The sequence below is a fragment of the Mercenaria mercenaria genome, chromosome 19 (assembly GCF_021730395.1).
Source record: "Mercenaria mercenaria strain notata chromosome 19, MADL_Memer_1, whole genome shotgun sequence".
NCBI lineage: Eukaryota > Metazoa > Mollusca > Bivalvia > Venerida > Veneridae > Mercenaria > Mercenaria mercenaria.
The window spans coordinates 28244071-28267949 of record NC_069379.1 but is presented as its reverse complement, the minus strand read 5'-3'; the positions used below and the strand labels follow the sequence as shown (position 1 = coordinate 28267949).

The following is a 23879-nucleotide window of genomic DNA, read 5'->3' as shown; positions in this document are numbered from 1 at the left end:
TGCATCATTTGAAATTAATATTTCGAACTGAATCTGACCGATTTAAAATTCTTTTTTTAATTTAGTGAATCTGTACGCTAGACTTGATAACTGAATTAAGATTGAGTTGATTAAACAGCCAAAATGTTCAAGGTAACTATAATTTCACGGATATTACACGTGCTGTATGTTATATATCCTGGAGAAGATTTTCTAGATTAGAACTACTGCGTAATTCTCAGAAACAGGTCAAGGTAAAGTTTAATCATTTTCAGAAAAGCATCTGAAATTCGTACAGTAACATGTGTGCGGCATCAATTGCTAAGTGCTTGATAATGCAGAACAAGTGCTCGACAAGCTTAGAAGACAAATTTTTGCCTACTAGTTTCAATTAATATTTATCAAAATGGATATAAGTGGCGTTTTAGCGTTAAAGTTTGTAGTATTTATATTTGTTCAGGGCATTTATTGTGACACTGAATGTGATTGTAATACTAATAAAGCACTAATGGAATTGATACAGAAAGACTATTTACAGATGAGACTTGAAAACTTTAAAATTATGTCACGTCTGAGACGCCTAGAAATATCTAAACAAACTGTTTCTACACAGTCGGATCCACTTACAGCAAAAGGTAATTTTAACCTTTAGCCTGATAAATTTCTAAAATGAACAGGTCCATCATTCAATTTGGGAAATACCATTTATAATTTGAAGGGGTGTTCTGCTGAATAGCAAACAGTGAAGACAATGATCTTGGTCTGCACTGGTCGCAAAGGCAAAATAACTTGCCGCTAGCGGGCTAAAGGTTAAATTTAATTATTTCGTCGACAGATTATTGAGATTTTCTATTTACCAATTGCCGTAAAATCTCAATCATCTGTCAAACGGACTTGGATTAAATTTTGTTTGACTGATTTTGTTAAACAGATTTTATTGATCAGGGATGTGGATGAGTAATAAGTAAATAAATAAATAATAAATTATTTTCTTTCTCCTGTCAGTAATTCACAAATGTCCGGCTTTCATCGGAACTTTGTTAAAAATTAAATTATTTAGATTACTTTAAATCAATTATTGGTTATGAATATAATTATCCCGATGTAGTAATTTGTTTGAGATTAATAATGGTCGACAATGCTTAAATGTTTTATCGTAAGAACAGGTGAAACAGCTTTTTCAAATGTTATGCATACTTACATAACAAGACAAGATAGTTTGAGCCATAAAGGGAGGTAATAAAAAATAATAGGTTAAAAAATTGGCAGCCACATTTTAAACAAAGGCATTATGAGCTTTTAAGGACCGTTTGCACACTTGGAATGCAGAATTTAATAATAAACGGTTAAGGACATGTGCTTGATATTTTTAATGAACTAATATGAATACACTAGACACCAAGCATGTTAAAACTTCAAACAATAATACAGTCATTTTAAAACCTATTCATACTCACCGTTGTAACTTTGCTTATTTTCTGTCGTATGACCAAAAAGCGTATTGGTATGTGCGATTAATTTTGACATTCTTCCACTTGCAACCCCAAGATAATGCACCACTTTGTTTACCAAGTTAAAACTGGTTACTTGATTGTGAAATATCGTTGGGTGTACGTGCGTGCGTGCATGTGGGTGGGCGGTGTCGGTTTTTGGTTTCCGCTCAGTAACTTGAGTTAGGAGTGACCGATTCAAATAAAACTTGGTATGTATGTAGATTGCGTAGAGACAAAGTTTAAGGTTGCATATGAGTTTATTAGGTCAAGGTCTCTAAAGTTAAAGATAAAAAAGAAACAGTTTCCGCTTAATATCTTTAGTTTGCCTTGATGTATTAAATTTACACTTGGCCTATAGGTAGCTTATATAAAGCAAAGGTTGGGATTGTATGTGGGGTCTGTGGACTGAAACTCAAGGTCAGGATGACATAACATAATTAATCTTCATACTTAGAAAAAAAATCCACCGTGGCACACTGGTTCAGAGCGTTGGGCCAAAACTACTTTTTGTGCAGTGGAACGGATGGGTTGCGGTTCACCAAAATCAAATTATTTTGTTATAAGAAGGTCCTTTTAATGTCACTGGGTCAAGGTCAAGGTCACGTTTACTGAAATATAAATTGTCTCAATGCGAACATCAAAAAAGCGGTTTCCGGTGTATAATCTTATTTTGCACTTTCTTATTGGCACCAAACTTTGTGTGTAGCAAGCTTATCTAAAACAAATAGCTTTGGACGCTGTTTCCAAAAAAAAAAGGAAAAAATGGCTTCTACTGAATATCTTTAGTTTCAGTACACCTATTTACACTTGGCCTATAGGTAGCTTATATAAAGCAAAGGTTGGGATTGTATGTGGGGTCTGTGGACTGAAACTCAAGGTCAGGATGACATAACATAATTAATCTTCATACTTAGAAAAAAATCCACCGTGGCACACTGGTTCAGAGCGTTGGGCCAAAACTACTTTTTGTGCAGTGGAACGGATGGGTTGCGGTTCACCAAAATCAAATTATTTTGTTATAAGAAGGTCCTTTTAATGTCATTGGGTCAAGGTCAAGGTCACGTTTACTGAAATATAAATTGTCTCTATGCGAACATCAGAAAAGCGGTTTCCGGTGTATAATCTTATTTTGCACTTTCTTATTGGCACCAAACTTTGTGTGTAGCAAGCTTATCTAAAACAAATAGCTTTGGACGCTGTTTCCAAAAAAAAAAGGAAAAAATGGCTTCTACTGAATATCTTTAGTTTCGGTAAACCTGTTGTGTAAATAGCTTTTATCAACCACAAGGGTTTGGAATTTATTTGGGGTTCACCTGGGTAATGGTCAGGGTCACTGTAACTAAAAATAGAAAGATGGTTTACCTCAATACCTCTGGTTTGGAATGAGATAACTTAATTGGTCTGCTGAGTTTCAAAGTTCCTCTGAGGCACAGTGGTCTAGAGTGTTGGGTTGAAGAGATCTTTTGTGCTGTGGAGCAGACGAGTCGCGGTTCAATTCCCTCTGAGCCTACTGTTTTTTTTTCTTCTTAAATAAAAATCGTTACAATGCAATTGGGTTAAGATCAAAGTCATATTCAACATGAAATATAGATATTTTTCAGTTTGATCATCAAAAAGCTGGTTTCCAGTATAAAACTTTAGTTAGGCTCAGTGTTGCCAAACTTGACGTATAGCAAGCTTATACATTTGTATTACGATCTGGCTTTGGATTATATTTTGAGTCACTATTACTAAACATTGAAAAATGGTTTATGCTCAGTATCCTTAGCTTGGGTACACATACTGTCAGCAAACTTTATGTGTATGTTACATACAGCAATGATACATTTACTTTTCAAATATGGCATGATTGGATGCAGTCCGATATGCATAATAGAACATGGCCCCCCTATTTAAACAGAACCTGTTGGCGTGAGGCAAAGTTTGAAAACCTGAATTTCGTGGAATTTCAACGTTTCCTGTTTATGTGCTTGCTTTTCTTTATTATCTATTATCCAGACTGTGTCTTCCACAAGTACACAGTTACTGTTGTAGATAATTTTCTGCATTCTTGTAACGTGACTTATCCTATTTTCACATGGTTCTTGTTTTCATAAAGAAAGCAAGGATGTTTATCTAACATGAAATTCCGTGTTCCATGAACACAGCTGTCTTAAACCGCAACCAAGCAGTGTATATATACATTTGTATATTTTAACATATTTAAAAAAAACGGTGGGGCAGCTTTAGGAACGGACAGTGGCAAAACATTAAACCTAATATGATGCTCTAAACACAGCTATGATCCAACGTTACTGTGCATAAATAAAAGTAGTTCTCATACATAGGTGAAACCCTTTCACACGTATTGAACTATACCAGAATAAATATAATAGATATTTCTGCAGAAGACAGAGGGTTAAGAAGCCATCGGAATAAGCCAGGACAGTTCAGCCCTGATGGGGGCGTGAGAGGTGTTGCGCATTTCATTACCTTTCATGAACAGACTCAATCAAACCGAGTCTACTATAATTATTCTTCTTGGTTGCATTCTTTGCTTCCATAGGATCTTTTTACAGATTTTATTAACTATCAAAACAGCAATCCTTAAGTGCCGTGTGGCGGCTCTAAATGGCTCCCCGTACTTGGCTTCAGTGTTGTTATATTTTCTGGTCCTTTGGGATCATGGAGTCCATTCAACATATGTGTAATAGAGTTCCGCTTAAGTCGGTGCTAGGGGGCGTGAGAGGTGTTGCACATTTCATTACCTCTCATAAACAGACTCAGTCAAACCGAGTCTGTTATTATTCTTCTTGGTTGCATTCTTTGCTTCCAAAGGATCTTTTTACAGGTATTATTTATTATATTATTTTATATTTTTACTCAAGTAACTTACAGTTGTGAACTGACTTTTCTATCATATTTTCAATCAAATCTGTTCTTAATTTCAAGACATTTGCCGGCAATTATGTTTGTTTGTCTCGTTTTCATCGTGATTAAAAAGATCAATTTACTTTACCCTCATTTTACATTACTTGAAATTAAGCAACATGCAATAACATTTTAACCCCTACTTCTTACATGAAGCTTTAGTATTGTTCAGTTCTGTTTACTAACACCAAATTTAACTGAAAAAGTAAAATTAAGAGAAAAACTTTAATTTCAGGCTCAAGTCAACCGAAAGCGGGGGATGGACTTGACAAGCTCGACGCTAACTATGCAAACGTTAAAGCCCAATCGGAGCGGATGAAAAGTATGGAGGCTAAAATTACTAACATAACAGCGCAATCAGAAAAAGTCAAACACGATATCGAGGTCAAACTCGCAAAAACAGCAGAAAATCTGGAGCGAATTGATAAGATCGAGGATAACATTATAAAAATAGAAGAAAAATTAGAAGTGATGAACAGAAATAAAGCCAGTTCTACAAATGTCTATAAAATGGCATTTGATTTAAGAAATGTTGTTAGAAAAAGTTTACTGGCAGAAAAAACTGGTAGACTGATGGTTGCTTCCGACATCAGAAATCAAATAGAAAATATAAAACATTCATTTTTTGAGTTCAAGACTGAAACAGCCACTTTGGTACATAATCAAAGTGTTTCATTGTCTACAAAACATGAAGCTTTTACGGAACAGATGACCAGGCAAGTTGCTGAAGTAAATCGTCAGATACACACAGATATAGGAGATATTACTTTAGAATTAAATAAAGTAACTGAAAAAGTTTCCAAGATGAATACGACTTTGAATGAGATTACAGCTGACAAAACTGGTAAATATTTTTGATTACAATTTATTTGATCAGAAAGATATTTTGCACCGTCATTTCAACATCTGGTTCAAATTTAAACTTAAAATATTTCATTATCTTTATTTACAAAGGGTATGATATTAACTATAACATCGGAAATAGGAAATTAATATAAATGTGAACATGATTAAAAAAAGGAAACGCGCAGTCTGCTGGTTTTGGTGATGATTTCTTTGACTCATCAATCAAAGCGAAACATTATGTCTCGTCGCGAAATTTGTCACTGGTGACAGCATTTGATCACTTAATCGGATCGAAAACTTTGCTGAGACAGATAAGAACCAAAATGGTCAATCAAAGTGACTTTTGGATACTGTGTATTCGAAAAAAACTCGACTGAAGTTAGATTTGCCTATATATTTCATATTACTTGACAGATTTTCATAAAATAAAGCGCGCCAAAGACATCAAAATGAATGCTTTCCCCCGCACAAAGCGTCGGCCACCAGTTCTAAGTACTTTTCTCAAACACTTCGCCAAACCGCTTTACGTGGACTAGCGTACACGCTTTCGAAGTTCGACGAAGACTTTAAGAAATGTATTGAGAACTGCATACATTTTGTGCCGATGAAAGCACACATTGTTCTGTCTTCGAACCCTTTTATACTATAAAAATCCGTAATAAGGAAAATATAGACAAAATATCAACTGAATCAGGACATTTTGTGTAGAGACAGTACGGTATCCGAAGTCAGTGGGTTGACTGCCTTAAAGAAGGATTTGAAAAACTTGGCTACAAAAGCGCGTTCGAATGCGTTATCGCGCCTCTAAACGCTCAAATGATCTTCTCCATCGGCAAAACAGGAGTATGAGATGATATTTGGGAAACACATTCTATGTTAGAGAAGCGGACATATGCATGTTCCTATTTGTCCCAATGCAATGACCATCTTTCAAGATTATCGTTGTTATATTTCAAAGGGATAGTGTGTTGCTGTCAATAATGATTTTAGTTTAAGAAAATTATAGAAAAAATCAATAAGGCGGTGGTGTTGCGATCACATGTAGAAACACGATCAATATGCGAAGGGTAACTCACGGCATTGTTTGAAGCTTTGGATATGGAATTTGAAAACTCGTTTTCAAAAAAATTAACTATACACGTAGTAACTGGTAACCAGTTCGTTGCTGATATTTTTTATTTCATCGAAAATATTTTGCCACATTAAGACAATTTACTTATAACGGGAGATTTTAACTTGCATATTAACGATGACAACAGTTCTATTACAAACTTCAAGGACTTCCTAGTTGCAATGGGCCTGGAACAACATGTTGATTTCAGTACTCATACAGGACCACATAGCTTGGATCTAGTCATAACTGAGTCACTTAATGGTGTTCATGTAGAGCAATGCTAGCCTGGACCATTTTTATCTGATCGCTGTGTTGTTTAAATTCTCTTAGGTGTTAAAAACGAGACTATTACTAGTAGGAGAGTGTCATTTAGAAACTTAAAAAAATTGAACACTTTAGAATTTTCTAGAGACCTAAGTGCAATAAACGTTGAATCACAGATTATAGACAAGTTTGTGAAAGAGTTTGAATCGGAAATAAAGGATGTCCTGAATAAGCACCTCCACTAAAAGAATAAAAACAAACTATAACTCAGAGAGCACCCAGACCGTGGTTCAATAAAAAATTGCAACATCTAAAGCAACAAGTTAGAAAGTCCGAACGTACATGGAGTCGTAATGGTAAAACAGAGTCGTATAAATAAGTAAGAAATGAATACAATTTTGAAATCAAACGTCAAAAGACAAACACACTAGTGAAAAGATAGAGAACGCTAAAGGTGATTCCAAGACTCTGTATGGATTGGTATCTGAACTATTAGTCTACCTGGTACCAAAACAGAAAACCCACTGCCTCAAGTGGTGTCTAATAATTCATTGGCCAAAAGATTTGCTGACTTTTTCATGGCAAAATTTTCAAAAATACGTCTATCCCTAAGTGAATACCAAAACTTTGAACTTAAAGTAAAGGATACACATAATTTAAAACATTTACTGAACTGACTGAAGTGAAAAATCTTATCAATGAATTCAATACTACGTCTTTAGAGTTAGATATTTTGCCAACACGTATTCTGAAATCACATGTAGATGAACATCTCTCTAGAATCACTAAATTGGTGAATCTCTCATTGCAGCAAGGTGTTTCCCTGTGAATACAAACAAGAAGTTGTTAGACCTCTGCAAAAAAGCAGGTCTTGAACTAGAGCTTTCAAATTATCGTCTTGTCAGTAATTTATTATTTCTATCAAAATATTGAGAAGGCTGTTCTTTACAAATTAAACAAACTTGTAAATGAAAACAGGTTTTTGCCTAAGAACAGTCTGCATATAGGAAATACAACTCCTGTGCATCTGCGCTACTTCGGTTGGTCAATGATCTTCTTTGTGGTATGGAAAAAGGGGAAGTCTCGGTCCTTATTGCGATTGACTAAAGTGCGGTATTTGACACAATCGACCACGACATTCTGCTAGATGTCGTAAAAACACAATATGGATTCTGTGATTTAACTCTTCAATAGGTAGACTCCTGTTTAAGGCCTCGTACTTGTAGGATTAATGTCAACAATGTATATTCATCAGACCGCCATCTTGAATGCAGTCTACGGTTTTGCTGATGATCATATAGCAAGTAAAAGCTTTCGTCCTACATCTGTTTCCGTAGAATCACAAACAATCGGAGACCTTGAATGGTGCACAGTTATAATCAATGACTGGATGAATAGAAACAAACTGAAAATTAACACTTCCAACAACTGAATTTATTATGTTTGGTAGCAGACCTCAATTGAACAAATGTTTTACAAATTCCATAACATTGCTGGTGATGATGTCAAACATGAAAGCTCACTTAGATATGTCGGTGCATTTCTTGACGAAACATTGAGCTTTAAAGATCATGTAAATCGCAAATGTCGTACAGTCATGTTGAATTACCTACGAATTAAGAACATCCGAAAATATATTTAACAAAAGAGGCCACTGAAAGTTTATTTTTTTCTGTAGTTATTTCACATTTCTGGATTATTGCAATGTCATACTGTAAGGTGTAGCTAACTGTGAAATGCGTAAGATGCAACGTATTCAAAACATGTGCGAAAAACTTGTCCTTAACAGGAGGACATTTGACAGTTCTAAACAAGCATTGTATCGCTTACATTGGTTGCCGGTGAAAGCAAGAATTGAGTTCAGGATACTTTCTTTTATGTATAGCTGTCACACTGGCAGAACACCTCTGTATTTAACAGAGTCGCTTACAGAGTATATTCCTAGTAGACAATGTTTGAAATCGTCTGAAAATTTCAGATGTTGTTATGCTGTTCCATACAACAATACCAGTGCGAAACATTCAATGGTAGAAGTATTTTAACTATTGGTCCAAAAGTTTGGAATGTACTGCCATTATAACTACGCAAAAGTAATCACTTGAAACGTTCAAAACAATTTTAAGACTTTGTATTTCAGAGAATTCGCGGCATTGTTTTAATTTTTGATAACTGTTTATTATGGGAAAACAGCAGGTGATAGTTCTTATTTTTTTTTTATAAAAGGTTTTACATTTCAACATTTATATTTCCAAGGTTTATTTTATTAAACGCACTTGTTGGTAAGGCTGTATGGGTAGGGTAGTGTGTTGTATTTCTTTCTTAAATAGTATATGATGGCACCATTAACCGGGGAATTAAATCTTTATATGCATCTCGTCTTGGCGTACCATGTGATGCTTTAAGCACTGGTATTCGCGATAGGGGTAAAATGACCTCAAGGTGAGGGGTGTGGTCATGACTGTTTGTTACAATAATGCTGTTATTATCATTATTGTCATTTTTAATATTGTTTTAATAATAATTAATATTATTATTAGTACAACACCATTGAACACATCATTGTATAAAATAGGCGTTTAATCGAATTATTCAGTTTCAGTATTTATAATGCAGCTGTCTGATGAGACCTGATCAGCAAAGCTTTGCTTATCCAACCACTGATGCGTTCATCGAATCCTAAACACAGCGTTGTCTTTTCTACCGAATCCATATTATAGTCTAGCACAGCCCCAATATTCTCTTTACAATTTGTTCATATAACTATCAACCTGGTTCCCAAACTTCACCACTAATTGATGTCTCTAGAATTAAATTTGGATGCGATATGCATTACTTCTGCGTTATCAGTATGTTACGATCCATCAAAGAGACAAATTTCACCATCTATTGACTTAAATGAAACGTGCAACTAAAAGTCTTCGGCGTACATCTTTGGACCCCAGTACACAATAATTCAACAGCACATGCTTTGATAACTCGCTATTAACGCAGACTTTTTTGCTAACGGTAAGTTTGATATTGCGACATCCGAGCATGTACTTTTTCCGTTACTCAAATGGGTCTTTAATGCAGTGAAATAATGTCTTCTGCTCAATTTTGGCAAATATTACAAACAGATTAAGTAGCATAAGAGCCGTAAACCGTTTTGTTTAAGGAAAAGAGGTGTCATTCTTGACCTCTTTGTACAGCCGTACTTGTTGGCTTAAATTTATAAATGGAATAAATAGAAAATATAGTTCTTCAAACGGTTATCAATCAACTATCTTTTTCTAAAATAAATTTTAAATCGGATTAAAAAACAGGATATAAACCGTATATAAAAAAATAAAACCGGATATAAAATTGCTTTGAAATATTTCCTTACTTTAGAATGAGAAATAGCAAGTGGACACTGTTTGTAAAAAAAGTTATTTCATTCGCACTTAAGAAAGAAACATTTCATACGTTGTAATATTTTGCAGACATTGACGACTGTATCCCGGATGTCTGTGGATCCCGTGGTACTTGTGTTGATGGTGTGGACAGTTACTCATGTTCTTGTATAACTGGATACAGCGGGGTTCACTGCGAAACAAGTAGGTTTATCATTGAAACATAAGAAAATATATTTCCTGGACTGTGTTATTTATTACCAGTGTTAATGGCGGGAATCTCTCCTTTGTTATCTGCTATGTCATTTCCACATATTCTAAAGCAAAAATAGGAATACTGTTTACGTCAAACGAATGCAAAAATACAAACTAGTTTAAATAAAAATGCGAACTCGGCTCCAGAGGTAGAGTCTAGAAGGTTTCATAAAATACAAACTCTACTGTACTTAATACATTGTACCTAGTTATTCCAGTGAGACAGTCCTAATATGATAACAACATTTTAAACGTACAATCTACCAAAATTCAAAAACCACTATGGTTTAAAAATGTTGTGCAATGTAAGTAGGAAAGTATATAAAGAGTGTAAAGCAACATTGTGCGGATTAGATAAACAACTATACTATTTTACTAAGATGAAAAAGATGACCACACTACTAATTGTTATTGATTAAATATTTATGATCTTAATTTTCAATCAAATCTAGTCTGCTCTTATTTGCTTAATAGTACTTTATGCTTCCAAAGGATCTTTTTCAATATTTCATTCTACATTACTACAACATACTCGCCCGTTGGGATTTTGGATAATATTTAATCTTTATACATGATATGCTTCCACATAAACCGATGGTAAGGGTTGTGAAGAATATTGCACGTTTCATGACCTCCCATGAAAAATACAACCCAGCACAATAATAGACTTCGTTTGATTAAGAATGTTCAGGAGAGAATATGTAATCCTTAACATCCCTATCACTCTTACGATTCGACTCTGCTTTTATTTGTTCGGTTACATGTTATGTTTCCAGTTGAATAATTTATTTACTTTATTTATTTCTGGACACATGAATGTAACTCTAACGCTAATCATTATTGTGAACTATTAGCATTATCAAAGTAAACATATATCTTCGCGTATAACTTCTAATGTTTTGAAGTTCCAGTCCGTGATAAATTCGCTGTGATACATATATATACATATATATAGGAATGAAAACAGATTTATCGGTTCTGTAAAAACCTGTTGTCTTTAAAGGAACTTGACATTGTTAATGCGTCAATTTTCTTCCCAAGACATTATAGTGGGTGGTAGAAATTTTGAAGTACAACATTCTAAAGGCTACATTTTAACACATCTTCTGAAGTTTAAATGGAATAACAAGATATAGAGATATAACTTAACATTTTATTGACAGAAACCTATTAAATAAAATTTAAGTCAAACAACTAAAAATGATTTAACAATTGTGAATTGTATGCTCGTTATGTTTATATCATTATTTGAAGTTCTAATATTTCGTAGCTGTGTTTGCAAAGACTGATATATCTTGTATGAGGCAAGTTCTTGCAAGCATAGCTATCTGTAAGTTAACTTCCCCTGTACCATTACGATTGAGTGGAAAATGAATACAGTCTTAGACACAAGTTCATGTTTATTTTCACAACAATTAGGTCATGTCTATAATTTGCCCTTGCTGCTTAAGATATTCCTGTCAGCTTATTCATTGAAAAAAAAAAACATTTAAAAAAAGATAATTAAATGAATTAGCACTAAGAAATATATAGTAAAGATATAACAGTGTTGCTTCTACAAAATGTCTACTTCGTGAAAAGGTGTTGTAATACATGTCAAGGAAGGTCTGTGTTACGTTAGCGCACATAATATTTTGATAAACTATTTCAGACTATTCGAAATTTTAATGGGTTTTGTTTTTCGAAAATGATAACGAAACAGTTTTACAGCTGGAGATTAATGTTCGTGAACCCAAATAAAGCTCTTTTAAAAATTTACAAAACCACCACCAATTTGATCATTCATTATTTAAAGAATTTCATGTCATTGTGTGACTTTTTCGAGTGTGTATTCTATGATGTATACAGTTGTTCAATTAAGCATTTCTTCATTATGAAATTGTTGTCGCGTATCAATACTTTATACCGTCTTTACACAAAGAAGTTTATAGAAAGTTAATTTCTGTCAACCCTTATCCTATCCAAGATATTTCAATAGAAAAGTAATCTATCTATGGTACCCGTAGAACATGATAACATAGTCATGCATCAAACAATCGTCAAACTGTTTGATTGTCTCATATTTATAGGCAATTCCCCAAACTTTGACGCATATACACAAACAGTAGAGACTTCTCTCTCCCGTCAGTTGTTTTGAAAACATATTTTGCCTTGTGAACTTCTTAGGGTTTTAACTTTAACATATCCTCTAGTTGTAGATAATTTCACTTCTGCAAATGTCACAATTTCCACGGGGCATTTCTTAATTTGACCTTTACACATTGTTTTTTTCTTTTCAAAACGCTGATAGCTGACCAATTATAGCTACACACAAACTCATTTGCAATAATAGTGCATGATTTGTCCATGCTTAGAATTAAAAAAAAACATATTGACTTAAAAAAAAGATGAAAACGTACTTAGTCATCTTGGTCTACCATAAAGTTTTAGTGGAGTTGTCTCCATTTGTTCCTAATATCTTACCCAGAATCAATCTTTCCGCTCAGATAACATTTTCCGATAAAATTTTGCCAGAATGTAAACTTTGATGCAGTTAACTACATATACATCTGAAATAAGCAGTGCATATTTGAAGTTTGTATATATAGACCGAGTCCTATATTTTGTAACGTTCTTCGATCAAAGCCTAAGCCTAAAGCAGGAGTTATCTAGTGCTATCTATGTGCTTTAAAGGCCCTTAAATTCAGAGGTACTTAACGTGGCATTTTTAGAAACTTTCATAGAGATAGACCATTTGCAAACGCCACAAAAAATATGTTGCAATATATGTATAATTTTGGCGGATAGGATACTGACAGGAAACCGAAGTCGCTAACTATCTACTACCTTGAAGAAGTCACTAACTATCTACTACCTTGAGGTTTTACCAAAAAACTTGTTTCAAAAGAGATGGATTCGTCTTTCAACTTTTTTAACAGTAAGATAATTGTTAAACGCTATTGCATATTTTTTGTGCAAAATAACTAAGAAATTAAAATGACTCTGTATAAGTATTAAATCAAATGTAAACATGACAAACGACCTGTGGTCAAAGGTCTTACAAGAGTCACATAAACTAAACAAACACTTATGATAAAAATAAATTGTTTTCATATACAGTACCTTATCTTCATATTATGCGGATATTTAATGAATGATGATTGTAATTATTTTTATAAAAACAACAAATATTAGATGTTGTAATCCATGCACATGCCATTTTCGGAAAACACAATATTGCACGAGGAAAAAATCGTATTTAAGAAAACTATGAATACACACACCCATTTTACTTGTGTATTCTAATACCTACCAATAATTGGATTTCGCATGGAAAATACGTTTCTGTTACCCATTAAAGCAGTCCAATAGAGACAAAAAACAACACAATACCAAAAGTTCAAAAGAGTAATGAATATTAAAAACTAGTTTAATATATAGCTAAACCGAAATGATAGTGGAAAAAATATTTTAATAAAATTATGCAGTTCTTCGCATTCGTAGACCTAGTCTAACTCCCTAAACGACACCTTGTCGGAACAACAGCTTCCCGTAAAAATATAGTTTAGGTTTCCAGTTTTAAAAACAGTAGAAGAATATGATCCCTCTCTACATCAAACAAAGCATTACATGACCAATTATGTTAGTTCTGAGACGCTGTACTTAAGCTAGCTTCGTGTGAAAGATGCCCGGATAATGGAGGGCCTATTGCTCATACAGTCCAAAGCCCGCTTTATTGAACGAACTGACCCGTTATCTGTTGCCTGCATTAAATTCGAAAGTGAGCAATTTCGAGGGGGAGGGGTTGTTGGGTTTAACTCACAACGACACAATTATAGGTCATACATGGCGATCTTCCAGCTTTTGATGGTGCAGGAAGAGCCCCCGCTTCCCCCCCCCCCCCCCCCCCGGTCTGATAACGGGTGGGCACATGGGTAGAACCACCGGCCTTCGTCATATGAAGAATCTAACTTTCCGAGTGAGGCTAGGTGAGGAGCAAGTGATTTGAGTTCAGCGATCTTAACCACAAGGCTACGATGCCCCGCCAACCCGCACCACCCCCACTTTCAAACAGCATTTCAGTCAAACTGTAATATGACCACAAAAAATTAAGTTACTGTAATAACTTACGGAAGTCGATGATAGCAACACCATTCAAGTCCATTGTTTTTGTGATGGTAAAAATAAACTAAAGCTAATTGAGATTAAAGCTGCTTAAAAATTACGTTATTTTTATTCATACAGTTTCTAAATGTTAATTTAAATGCCGGCAAATTGTACTTTTGTTCGGAGTGCACTAAGTAAATTTCAGCAGTAGCCATCAGATTTATAAAATGTTTCGCTAGTTTAAATAAACAGATCCAATATTTGATTAAATTTTGAATCTAACATTCAAATTATCTTCAAGACGAAATGCTGCAACAAATATTAAACGTAGGTAGGTTTTCTATTAAATGTCAGGCAAAATTCTAACTGCAGTTTTCAAAACACTCAATGTCAATTTAAATATTTAAATAACTAAAACATAATATACAAACTGTGGTTGTAAATTACATATAAAAAAACATACTTTAAGAACCAAATATGCATTTGCTCAATGCCTTTGCAATAGATAGAACATTAAGAGAAACACACTTAAGGTCCCGACGGAGTCAAAAGACAATTATCAAAACATTTAAGTCCCTGTGGAATTTAAGAACTGCCTTTCATAGAGTCCTTTACCTCTTCCTACAGTATCACTCGGGCAGCGAAGCGTAGCGTCAAAACATCAAAACTTAATATATGTTATTAACAAGCTGACATACTAGCTGATCGTCGTTAACTAAAATTACGCTCAAGACAAGTCAGTCAAAAATATTACAAAGCTGAAGAAGCAAAAGGAGCATATACGCTGTTCATGACCGTTAAACAATTACTGAATGATGTTATCATCAGGGTTATCTGTCAGACTCATAAGATACATAGCCGATAACTTAAAGTATTTTGTACGGTTATTTCTGTAGATATTATTGAACGAGTACTTTAATAAAGTTTCAATTCCTGTTTACATTTAAAAGTTATTTTATCTAATTCTGCCTCTAGACTGAGTCAGATTCTTTAAAAATTCGATTACGCTGAAAGCTATCCCGCAATTTTCTACAACCTGTTATACATACACACATATATGTAATACTGTGTATACACTATCTGGTCGTAAAATGCATACATTTCAGACCTCAGAGTATTGCTTCGCCCCAAAACCTACTATTAGTGTTTTAATATAAGTCCAGAGACCAACTGTGTCTTAGTTATATAAGATATGTTGCGTCTTTTTCATTCCTCTACCCACCAAAATTCTTGTACTTTGCATTAAGTCTTAATAGTTATGATCTTTAAAAGCACTTACAAAAGATGGAAACATGTATGCTCAAATTTATATAGGATAAGTCACACATATGTCTATAAGGTAGCTATTAGCAGAACTACTTATATGGTTCAAAGGCATTTGCAAAATCTGATAAAAATTTCTGAGTGTGTGTAAACGCATTTGTGTCATATTTCTACTGTTCACTATGTGAATAAAAGTGAAGGAGGTGAAGATGTCAAAATATGGCTTGTATTGATTATATATAAGTAAAGAAAGGCAAGTTAGAGAATCAAAGTAGACATTCATTAAATCATTACAATTGTTATAAGTATTACAAAACGGATTGCCATGTACAATTCACATTGTAAAAAGCACTCTAACTCATTTTGTAAGAAGTATAACAATTTCGTTGATTTAATGAAAGTTTACTGTCATTTGCTAACGATTTTTATTTCATTTAATAAGTGAAAAAAGATATTGTCCAAAGAAGGCCCATGCCATCTTCACTTACTTAGCTTTCATTCATAAAGTGAAACTGGTGATCGAAACGACATTTACACACTCAGGAATTTATATTATATTTTTGCAACTTTATTACAAACGGGCTTTTATGTCCATTTCACGTTGTAAAAGGCAATCGCACCCGTTTTGTAATAGTTAATAGCAAATGCAATGATTTAATGAATGTTCACTTTGATTTTCTAACTACTTACCTTCTTTTACTTAGTATACATATAATTAGTAAAATAAAATAAAAAAAGTCAAACAAAACAGGTCACCCAACACGACATTAACGAAAATGTTGCAGGTTCGGTTTGATTGAGCATGTTCATGGACGGTAGTGAAAATGTAATCTACTCTAAGCCCTCTAGCCCCGGATTGAGCAGAACCCAACACTGACAAATGTTATAAGTACCAGAATGTAATCTAGAGACATCTGTAGATGTATTTGTACGGCAGTTCTCATGGAACCGTCAATGATGCACAGAGTGCAATTCCATGAATATATGGTCCCGAGATAAAATAATGGCTGTGCCCTAAACGAGAAAACAATGGGCAGAACTAAACAAACTGGAATTTAGAGAGGGGATCTGTTGTAATGGAACCTGCATATCACAGATAAAAGACAAAATTGAAAAGCAGGCACCATATCCAAGGGGTGATTAAACAATATCCAAAGCTATTAAAGCGGGAGTATTGGAACCACCCAGGCCGAAATTTCCAAGCTGAAAAATTAAGCAGTACACTAACACAACACCAATACAAGCCATATTGTCAAAAGTGAGACACGTGACGTATCTTCACCTTCTTCACTTTTATTCACAAAGTGAACCTTAGAAATATGACATAAATGCGTTTACACACTCTCAGAAATTTCTTTACATTTTGCATTGAGAATTTATTTTTGGTTTACGTTGAAAAATATATTCTGACCATCAAGTTTTGAAGAAAAATATTATGACATCCATAAAAAGCGAAAAAAATATTGACTCCAAGTTCCCCCCCCCCCCCACACCCCCACCCCCACACCCTCACTACCACCATCACCAGAAGTTCAAATGGCCGGCCCCTTAATCCAAAGCATATATATCTAAATAATAGCAGCATATCTTAATAAAACAAATTTAGCTATAAACTATAAAAACAGGATAATATGATGTGAGTTTGTACAGTGTTGCATAAAGACTTTTTATGCTACAGACGTTTAAAAACATCCTTAATTTTGATTGGCAATAGTCTGAAGCAGGTTATGCAAAACATCTATTGATATACATCACCTCCGAGTCCTTGGCACCACTAGTTGCACAATTTTGCATTCTAGACTCATAATTGGCCAGTGAACGTCTAAATATCCTTAATATAACTTTTGGAATGATCATTTAGAACCTTAAGGCGTTACAAAGAATATTGTAATGTATTCTGTATCTAACTAGTATCCAATTAAGCTCCTTCAGCCCGTGGGTATTAATGTGACTGGGCTTTAAGTTTATGATCTTCATTGTCCTTTTTCAATGTGGGGTTAAAATTAAACAACGCATTACAATCGTCTAAACCTAATGCGTCTATGCTATTTTTAAGGATCTTATCATTCTGATGTGACCTTATCAGCGAAGCTGTGCATATCCAATCCAAGCCGTGTATATCCAGTCCTAAACACAGAGATATAATTTTCTTCCATATCAGTACTAGTATGTAACTCTGCTCAGAGATTTTTTTAACAATTTGTAGATATTATCAGCAACCAGCCCGCCAATCCTTATCAGTTCATCATTAATTGATATCTCTAGAATTACGTTTGGATGCGATATGCATTATTTCTGTCTTATCGGCATGTAACGATGCACTAAAGAGACACGATTTCACTGTCTTTTGACACTATTGATATATGCCGTTTGCGCTGGAAACCTTTGGGACCAAGTACACTAAACTTTAAGCATACATGATGTGACTTAGGCAGACCGTTACATATTACGACATTCAAGCATGTATTTTCTCTGTATTCCAAATTGGTATTTAAGGCAGTGAAAATGTCCTGGTGCCAAAAACTACAGACATATCAAGTAGCACGATACTCGTAAAACTTTTTTGTTTCACAGACAGTGGTGTCATTGTAGACCAATTTTACAGCCGACTCAGTTGACTGAAATTTCTTAATATTGAATATAGTCCTACAAACGGATATCAATCTTTCTTAAATCTATGAAATAAAAGTAAGCGAAGAAAATCTTATTTAAAAATCGGTTTTTAAATATTTGGATATTTTAGAATGAGTAATAATATTTGGACACTGTAAAAGTTGTTTTACTCACACTTAAGAAAGAAACATTTCATACTTTGTATTATTTGCAGACATTGATGACTGTATCCCGGATGTCTGTGGATCGCATGGTACATGTGTTGATGGTGTGAACAGTTACTCATGTTCGTGTAAGTCTGGATTCGGCGGAATGCACTGCGAAACAAGTAGGTTTAACACTAACACTTATATTTTATAGACCCCGTTATATATAACTACTTACATCATTAAGGTCTTGGTGGCGGGAATTTCTCCTTTGTTTTCTGCCTTGTCAGTTCCACATATTTCAATAACGTAATTAGAATGTTGTTCATGAGAAACAAATGCAAAAATGGTATCTAATGCGAAAACCTCTCCAGAGATAAGGCCAATAGCATTGCAAATAATATAAGATATACAGTACCTAATATATCATGTACTAAAATTCAAAAGCCAGTTTAGTTTTTAAGATTTTTAGGAAACTCCATTCGTACAAGAAATGAGTATAAAAAAGGGTCCAAAGAAATATTGTTTGTGTTAAGCATATAACCAATATTTTACTTAGATGTAAAAGATATTCCACTAAATAGAGATGGTACCTAAAATTTCAAATTGCATCTGATACTAGTAATGTTTTCTGTTGAAATTTTAATACCGGAGTACCTCAGTCATATAATGGTTTAACTTTCGTACCTCATTTTTCATGCTGAAAGGCAATATTCAATCCGAAAAAATTGGAACACTGAAGCCAAACAGGTAACTCTTCTAAGACTATTTAGTTATGTGAACAAAGACGGCATAGATTCGTATGTGTTTCCCAAAAATATAGCTTACTTCAAGATCTATGAATAATTATTCAAACAAAAAGTTGAGCATTATCTTTCATTTTCGAACGAAATAATTCAAAGACAAATGTTTTTATTCATTACTTCCGATAATTTACATGTATCGTATGATCATAGGAAAGAAAACATTATTCGCGAGAGAAAATACATATAGACTATAAAAAAGTTACGACATCGAATACCTAAATATTTTACAAAATTCGTTTGCCAAGAATAATCAAGGTCTCAAAATCTATGAGTTAAAAACAGAGCGATATAAAATGTATATTTTATCTGATGATCACACAAAAACCATACCAAAAATCGTACCTAATTTGCATATTGACCGAGGGGTACGGAATCGCATTTACCTTGCGGAATCTGTCGTTACAGAAACTTCTGTTAATATAAAGCAGACTTCTTTACTATAGATAAAATGGTTGTGTTAGTTAAAAAGAAATGACAAGTATCTTTCTTTAGCTAATCCATCAAAATAACGAAGCCGGTTTCTCTGTCAAAAGTTCCCGTATTTACTGTACGGTGCTACGTTAAAATATTGCTAGCGTTAGGTAAGCGATATGCGCTTCAGATTTGCACTTGATTTGTTGTTGTTGTCGTTGAATACGTAGCCTTAAGTACCATCTATACACTGAAAGAATACTTAATATGATCTAATTTTTCGACCAAACCGGGTCAGAAGACTCTGCTCTTATTTGCGGAGTAGCATTTTATGTTTCTAAAGAAACTCATTTTATTCACTATAACTACAGTATTTTAAGTAGTGAGACCTGCTTTAAAAGTTCTCTTAATTTGGCTCAGACTTGTTACACTTTCTGGCTCTTTTGAATCATGGATGCTATTTGATCTTTATATATACATGAAACAGGGTTCCGCTTAAGCCGAAGCTAGGGCTTGTGAGAGATGTTGCACGCTGGATTATCTCACGTGAAAGACTTGGTTCGATTAAGCCTGTTCGGGAGAAGTTATGAAATACATAACCTCCCAGACACCCTAACGATCCGATGTTTTTTTGCTTAGCATCATTTATTTCCAATGGAATGTTTTATTTATTTCATTTATTACTGGACAAATTCTTGTAAATGTAAACTTTACCGCATTTGAAGCCCTACTATGATATCAAACTAAACATAAACCTGTAGCGTATAATCCATATTTAATTTTGAAATCATTCATTTGGAGTAAATAATTTAGGGCTTATGTCACGATTCCCGGCTTGCGATCAATTTGATGAGATATACAAGATCAATGAGGAAAATACATTTTGTCGTCCTAGAATTCCGAAAAAAAAAAAAGATTTTGACTTCGGTAATGCGGTCCTTTTCAAATTCAAGGCACATATTGGGTGATTTTATGAGACATAAAATACAAATTTCAAAGAACAGTATTCTAAAGGCTCGTTTTGAATACATCCTTGTTTAACACGTGGCAACTGGTTAAAGAGACAGGACCGAAAATTTTCAAGGACAGAAACTTATTAAAAATATCCAGTATGTCATTTTAAAGTTCTTCAAATAACCACAAAATGACAGAAGCGAACTATATGGAGAAGTTTATGTTTCAAAAAATTTTCTTGCCATAAAATTAACTTTGACATTTCTTAAAGCTCTGTGCTTTGACTTGTGTCAATGTTATATGCAATATGTATATAATTTCTGAGCAGAAGCGAGCGGTGAACTTGAAGTCCCTTCAATAGACTGAGCCGTTATTTTGCTCTTAAAAAGCTTACTGAATTAATAGAAATCAATGAATTTGCTTATAAATACTGTATCTGACGACTTAAATGTCACAGTAAGCATGTGTTTCAGCTAAAAGGTATGCTTACAGGCATATCTATCAATATATCTGCGCGGAAAACCCTGTAAAACTGACATGACTGAATCGTGATTATCCCCACTTGATTAATGCTTTTTAAAACTGGCATTCTGTTTCAAAAATATTCTTTACACTTGTATCTTTTATAAATGAAACTGAAAATCATCGAAGATATGAAATAAATGCACATGGAAGATTTTGAAAAAATTGTAGATGCGCTCTTAAGAAGGCTTTAAACAGTTTTCAGAGCTTCCCAGACTACAGTCGCCTACTTGACTTTCAAGACCTCACACAGAAGTATGTTACCACACCCCTAAAATAAAAATATTGTAATACCGTTATTAACATGGCTATATGTGTTTCATTACAAAGCATCAGTAATACATGTAGATTTGAGTTTACAAACCCTGAATTTTGTGCTCTCCCAGCTGCGAAATCTAATGGCTAAAAGCTAATTTTGTTAATTTTCAAATCGCTCTGTAAATGATAGCACCAACTGCTATGTACATTTTTTCTCACTTCAGTAACACTGTAAAATCTGAAAAGAATCTCAAATATGTATGCCGTTCTTACCGTTCTTCCACCATTTTAATTTTATTGAGGCACCTGTTATAATTGAGTTTGTACTTTAAGCTTTATCAGCTAAAGGATGTTTTTGCTTTTGCAAGTCAAAACGTCATAATTTCAAGATCAAGGCTACTCATTGACAACTATTTTTCACAAAATAATTGAAACTGGGGATATTGAATAAATGATTATGATTATAACAAAAACAACAAAACATGAAATGAGATTTGTATGACATTTAAAGTAAACACAATACAAATCTTATTATTACATACGCGTTCCTTTTCCCAGTTAAGTTACAATAACGCATGATTTCATATTGGATGCTTGACGTACTTTAAAGTCTGTCGTTGCATGGATTTATTTAGTTCAGTATGGTCAATGTTATTCAGTCTATTGAACAAATTCATGATATTTACATCATATTTATACGTCCAGTACGTATGTTATAAAAAGTTTTTTTTTCTTTGCATAGGGAAATATGCACTCGTTCTTTAGTGGCAGAATATTGCGCTCCTATAGTCGCGCAGTGTTTCCCCTGCAGAACTCGTGTATATTTTCCTATACAAAGCTAAAAAAAACATATAAATATTGCGTAGATATCAAAGGAAATGGAGTTCATAAATCGTCATTCACGTGTCTATTGTTACGTAACTTGTGTAGTATAAATGCGGTCGATGGCTTTTGTCATAGCGATTTACTGATACTTGGACTCAGTGTTAATATTTTTCCGGGACTTTGGGATCATGGAGTCTATTCAATTTATCTGCATAAAAGAGTTTCCCATATGCCGGCGCTAAGGGACGTGTTTAGCAATGCACATTTCGTTACCTGTTACAAACAAACTATATCAAGCCCTGTTTGCTATTATTTACTGCCTTTCCATGAAGATCTATTAAAATACACATCATATAATAGTCTTATCTCATCGTTATTATAGATACGTCGATACATGCTATTGTATCATTATCGTCTCGAGTACATATACTGGATGGCGTGCCGACAAAGAGCCCATAGAACCGGGACAATATTGTGTTTGCCACTGACAAGCAAGCCATTCATAATATTCTTATTACACTACATTCTAACACAGCCAGATTTGTTTCCCTATTAAACAAAGAAGACTTTGTGTATTTATTAAATATATATATGTCTTGATTACGTGTTAGAATGGAAATAATACATCTAGAATAGCTTTGTTCTTGTATAAAATCAGTGATCGTCTTTCAGATGCGTATTATTACATCACTCGGGCTGCGCCCTCCTGAAATAATTCATTTGCATAACTTCAAACAATGATTTTATTCAATGATAAATCACTAAATGATAATATCATATATCATGAATTGATCAAAGTTTTTTCAAAGTTTTTTTTCCTCAATAAGCATTTTAATAATTACTTCGAATTTATAAGACAGTAATATTTGTAACAAATTAATACGACGTCGTATTCTACTTTTCTATTATCTTGTATTCATCAAATACAGACAACTTCACCGATTGTTTTGACGTCCTTCATCAAGGGAAGATAACCCAAGACGGCGTTTACGACATAAGCACATGGAAAAGTCATCGACAAATCCAGGTGTATTGTGATATGACCACTGACGGAGGCGGGTGGACAGTAATGACTTATTTATTTCGTTTCTGTTTTCTTGTTTGTCATTATGGCTGTAAGAATCGTAAATTGTCTCCTATCTTCTGATTACTTCTTTTTGTTACTCAAATCATAACAGTTATTTTATAATGTTTATGTGTTAGTAATGCGTGAGAACATTCGACATCTTTAAACTACAGCTAAAACGTTTTAAAGCAGCTTTCCTTTCGGTACATGCCTGAACCATTTTGAAACAGTTTGATTGAAGAATGTCTCCTTCTTTCATTCGTTAGGATTTACACGCATTTTGTGTTGCGAAAATATGCTTGATTATGATAATAGTTAAGACTGTTTTTTTTTATTATTATTATCATTATTATTATTTTAATCGTGCTATCAGGAGATAACGATATTTGTTGTTGTTTTTGATCATCCATTCGTTTCGTTTTTCCTACGTAGTATTTGAATAATGATTATTTTCCAATTTGGATTAAGGTGAAACCCTCTTGTAGGACCGGTTTATTGAATACCAAAATATTTTCCAAACAGACTAGCTACAATTTTTTAGATAAAGACTGTTCAGTTATTAGAAACGTGAAGCGATGGTAGCGAGAGCAATAGCTGTTCTTTGTTTCTAAGACACGCAACTAAGACAAGGACTGAGGCTGGCATATGACACAGACAGTGTATATGTACCTTCAATAGAAGAAGATCTCTATATGGC

General features: G+C 33.9%; 1 protein-coding gene across 1 annotated transcript in view; it reads left to right on the top strand.

Moving 5' to 3' along the window:
- The first annotated feature begins 217 nt into the window (after window positions 1–217).
- Window positions 218–23879, top strand: part of LOC123541721 (angiopoietin-1-like) — a 35835-nt gene continuing 12173 nt past the window's right edge. Inside the window, exons 1-5 of the mRNA XM_053531014.1 lie at window positions 218–614; window positions 4618–5226; window positions 10068–10181; window positions 18409–18522; window positions 23046–23182. Of these exons, the coding sequence (XP_053386989.1) occupies window positions 386–614; window positions 4618–5226; window positions 10068–10181; window positions 18409–18522; window positions 23046–23182 (1203 nt within the window). The 5' untranslated portion in view covers window positions 218–385. The remainder of the gene's footprint in view (window positions 615–4617; window positions 5227–10067; window positions 10182–18408; window positions 18523–23045; window positions 23183–23879) is intronic.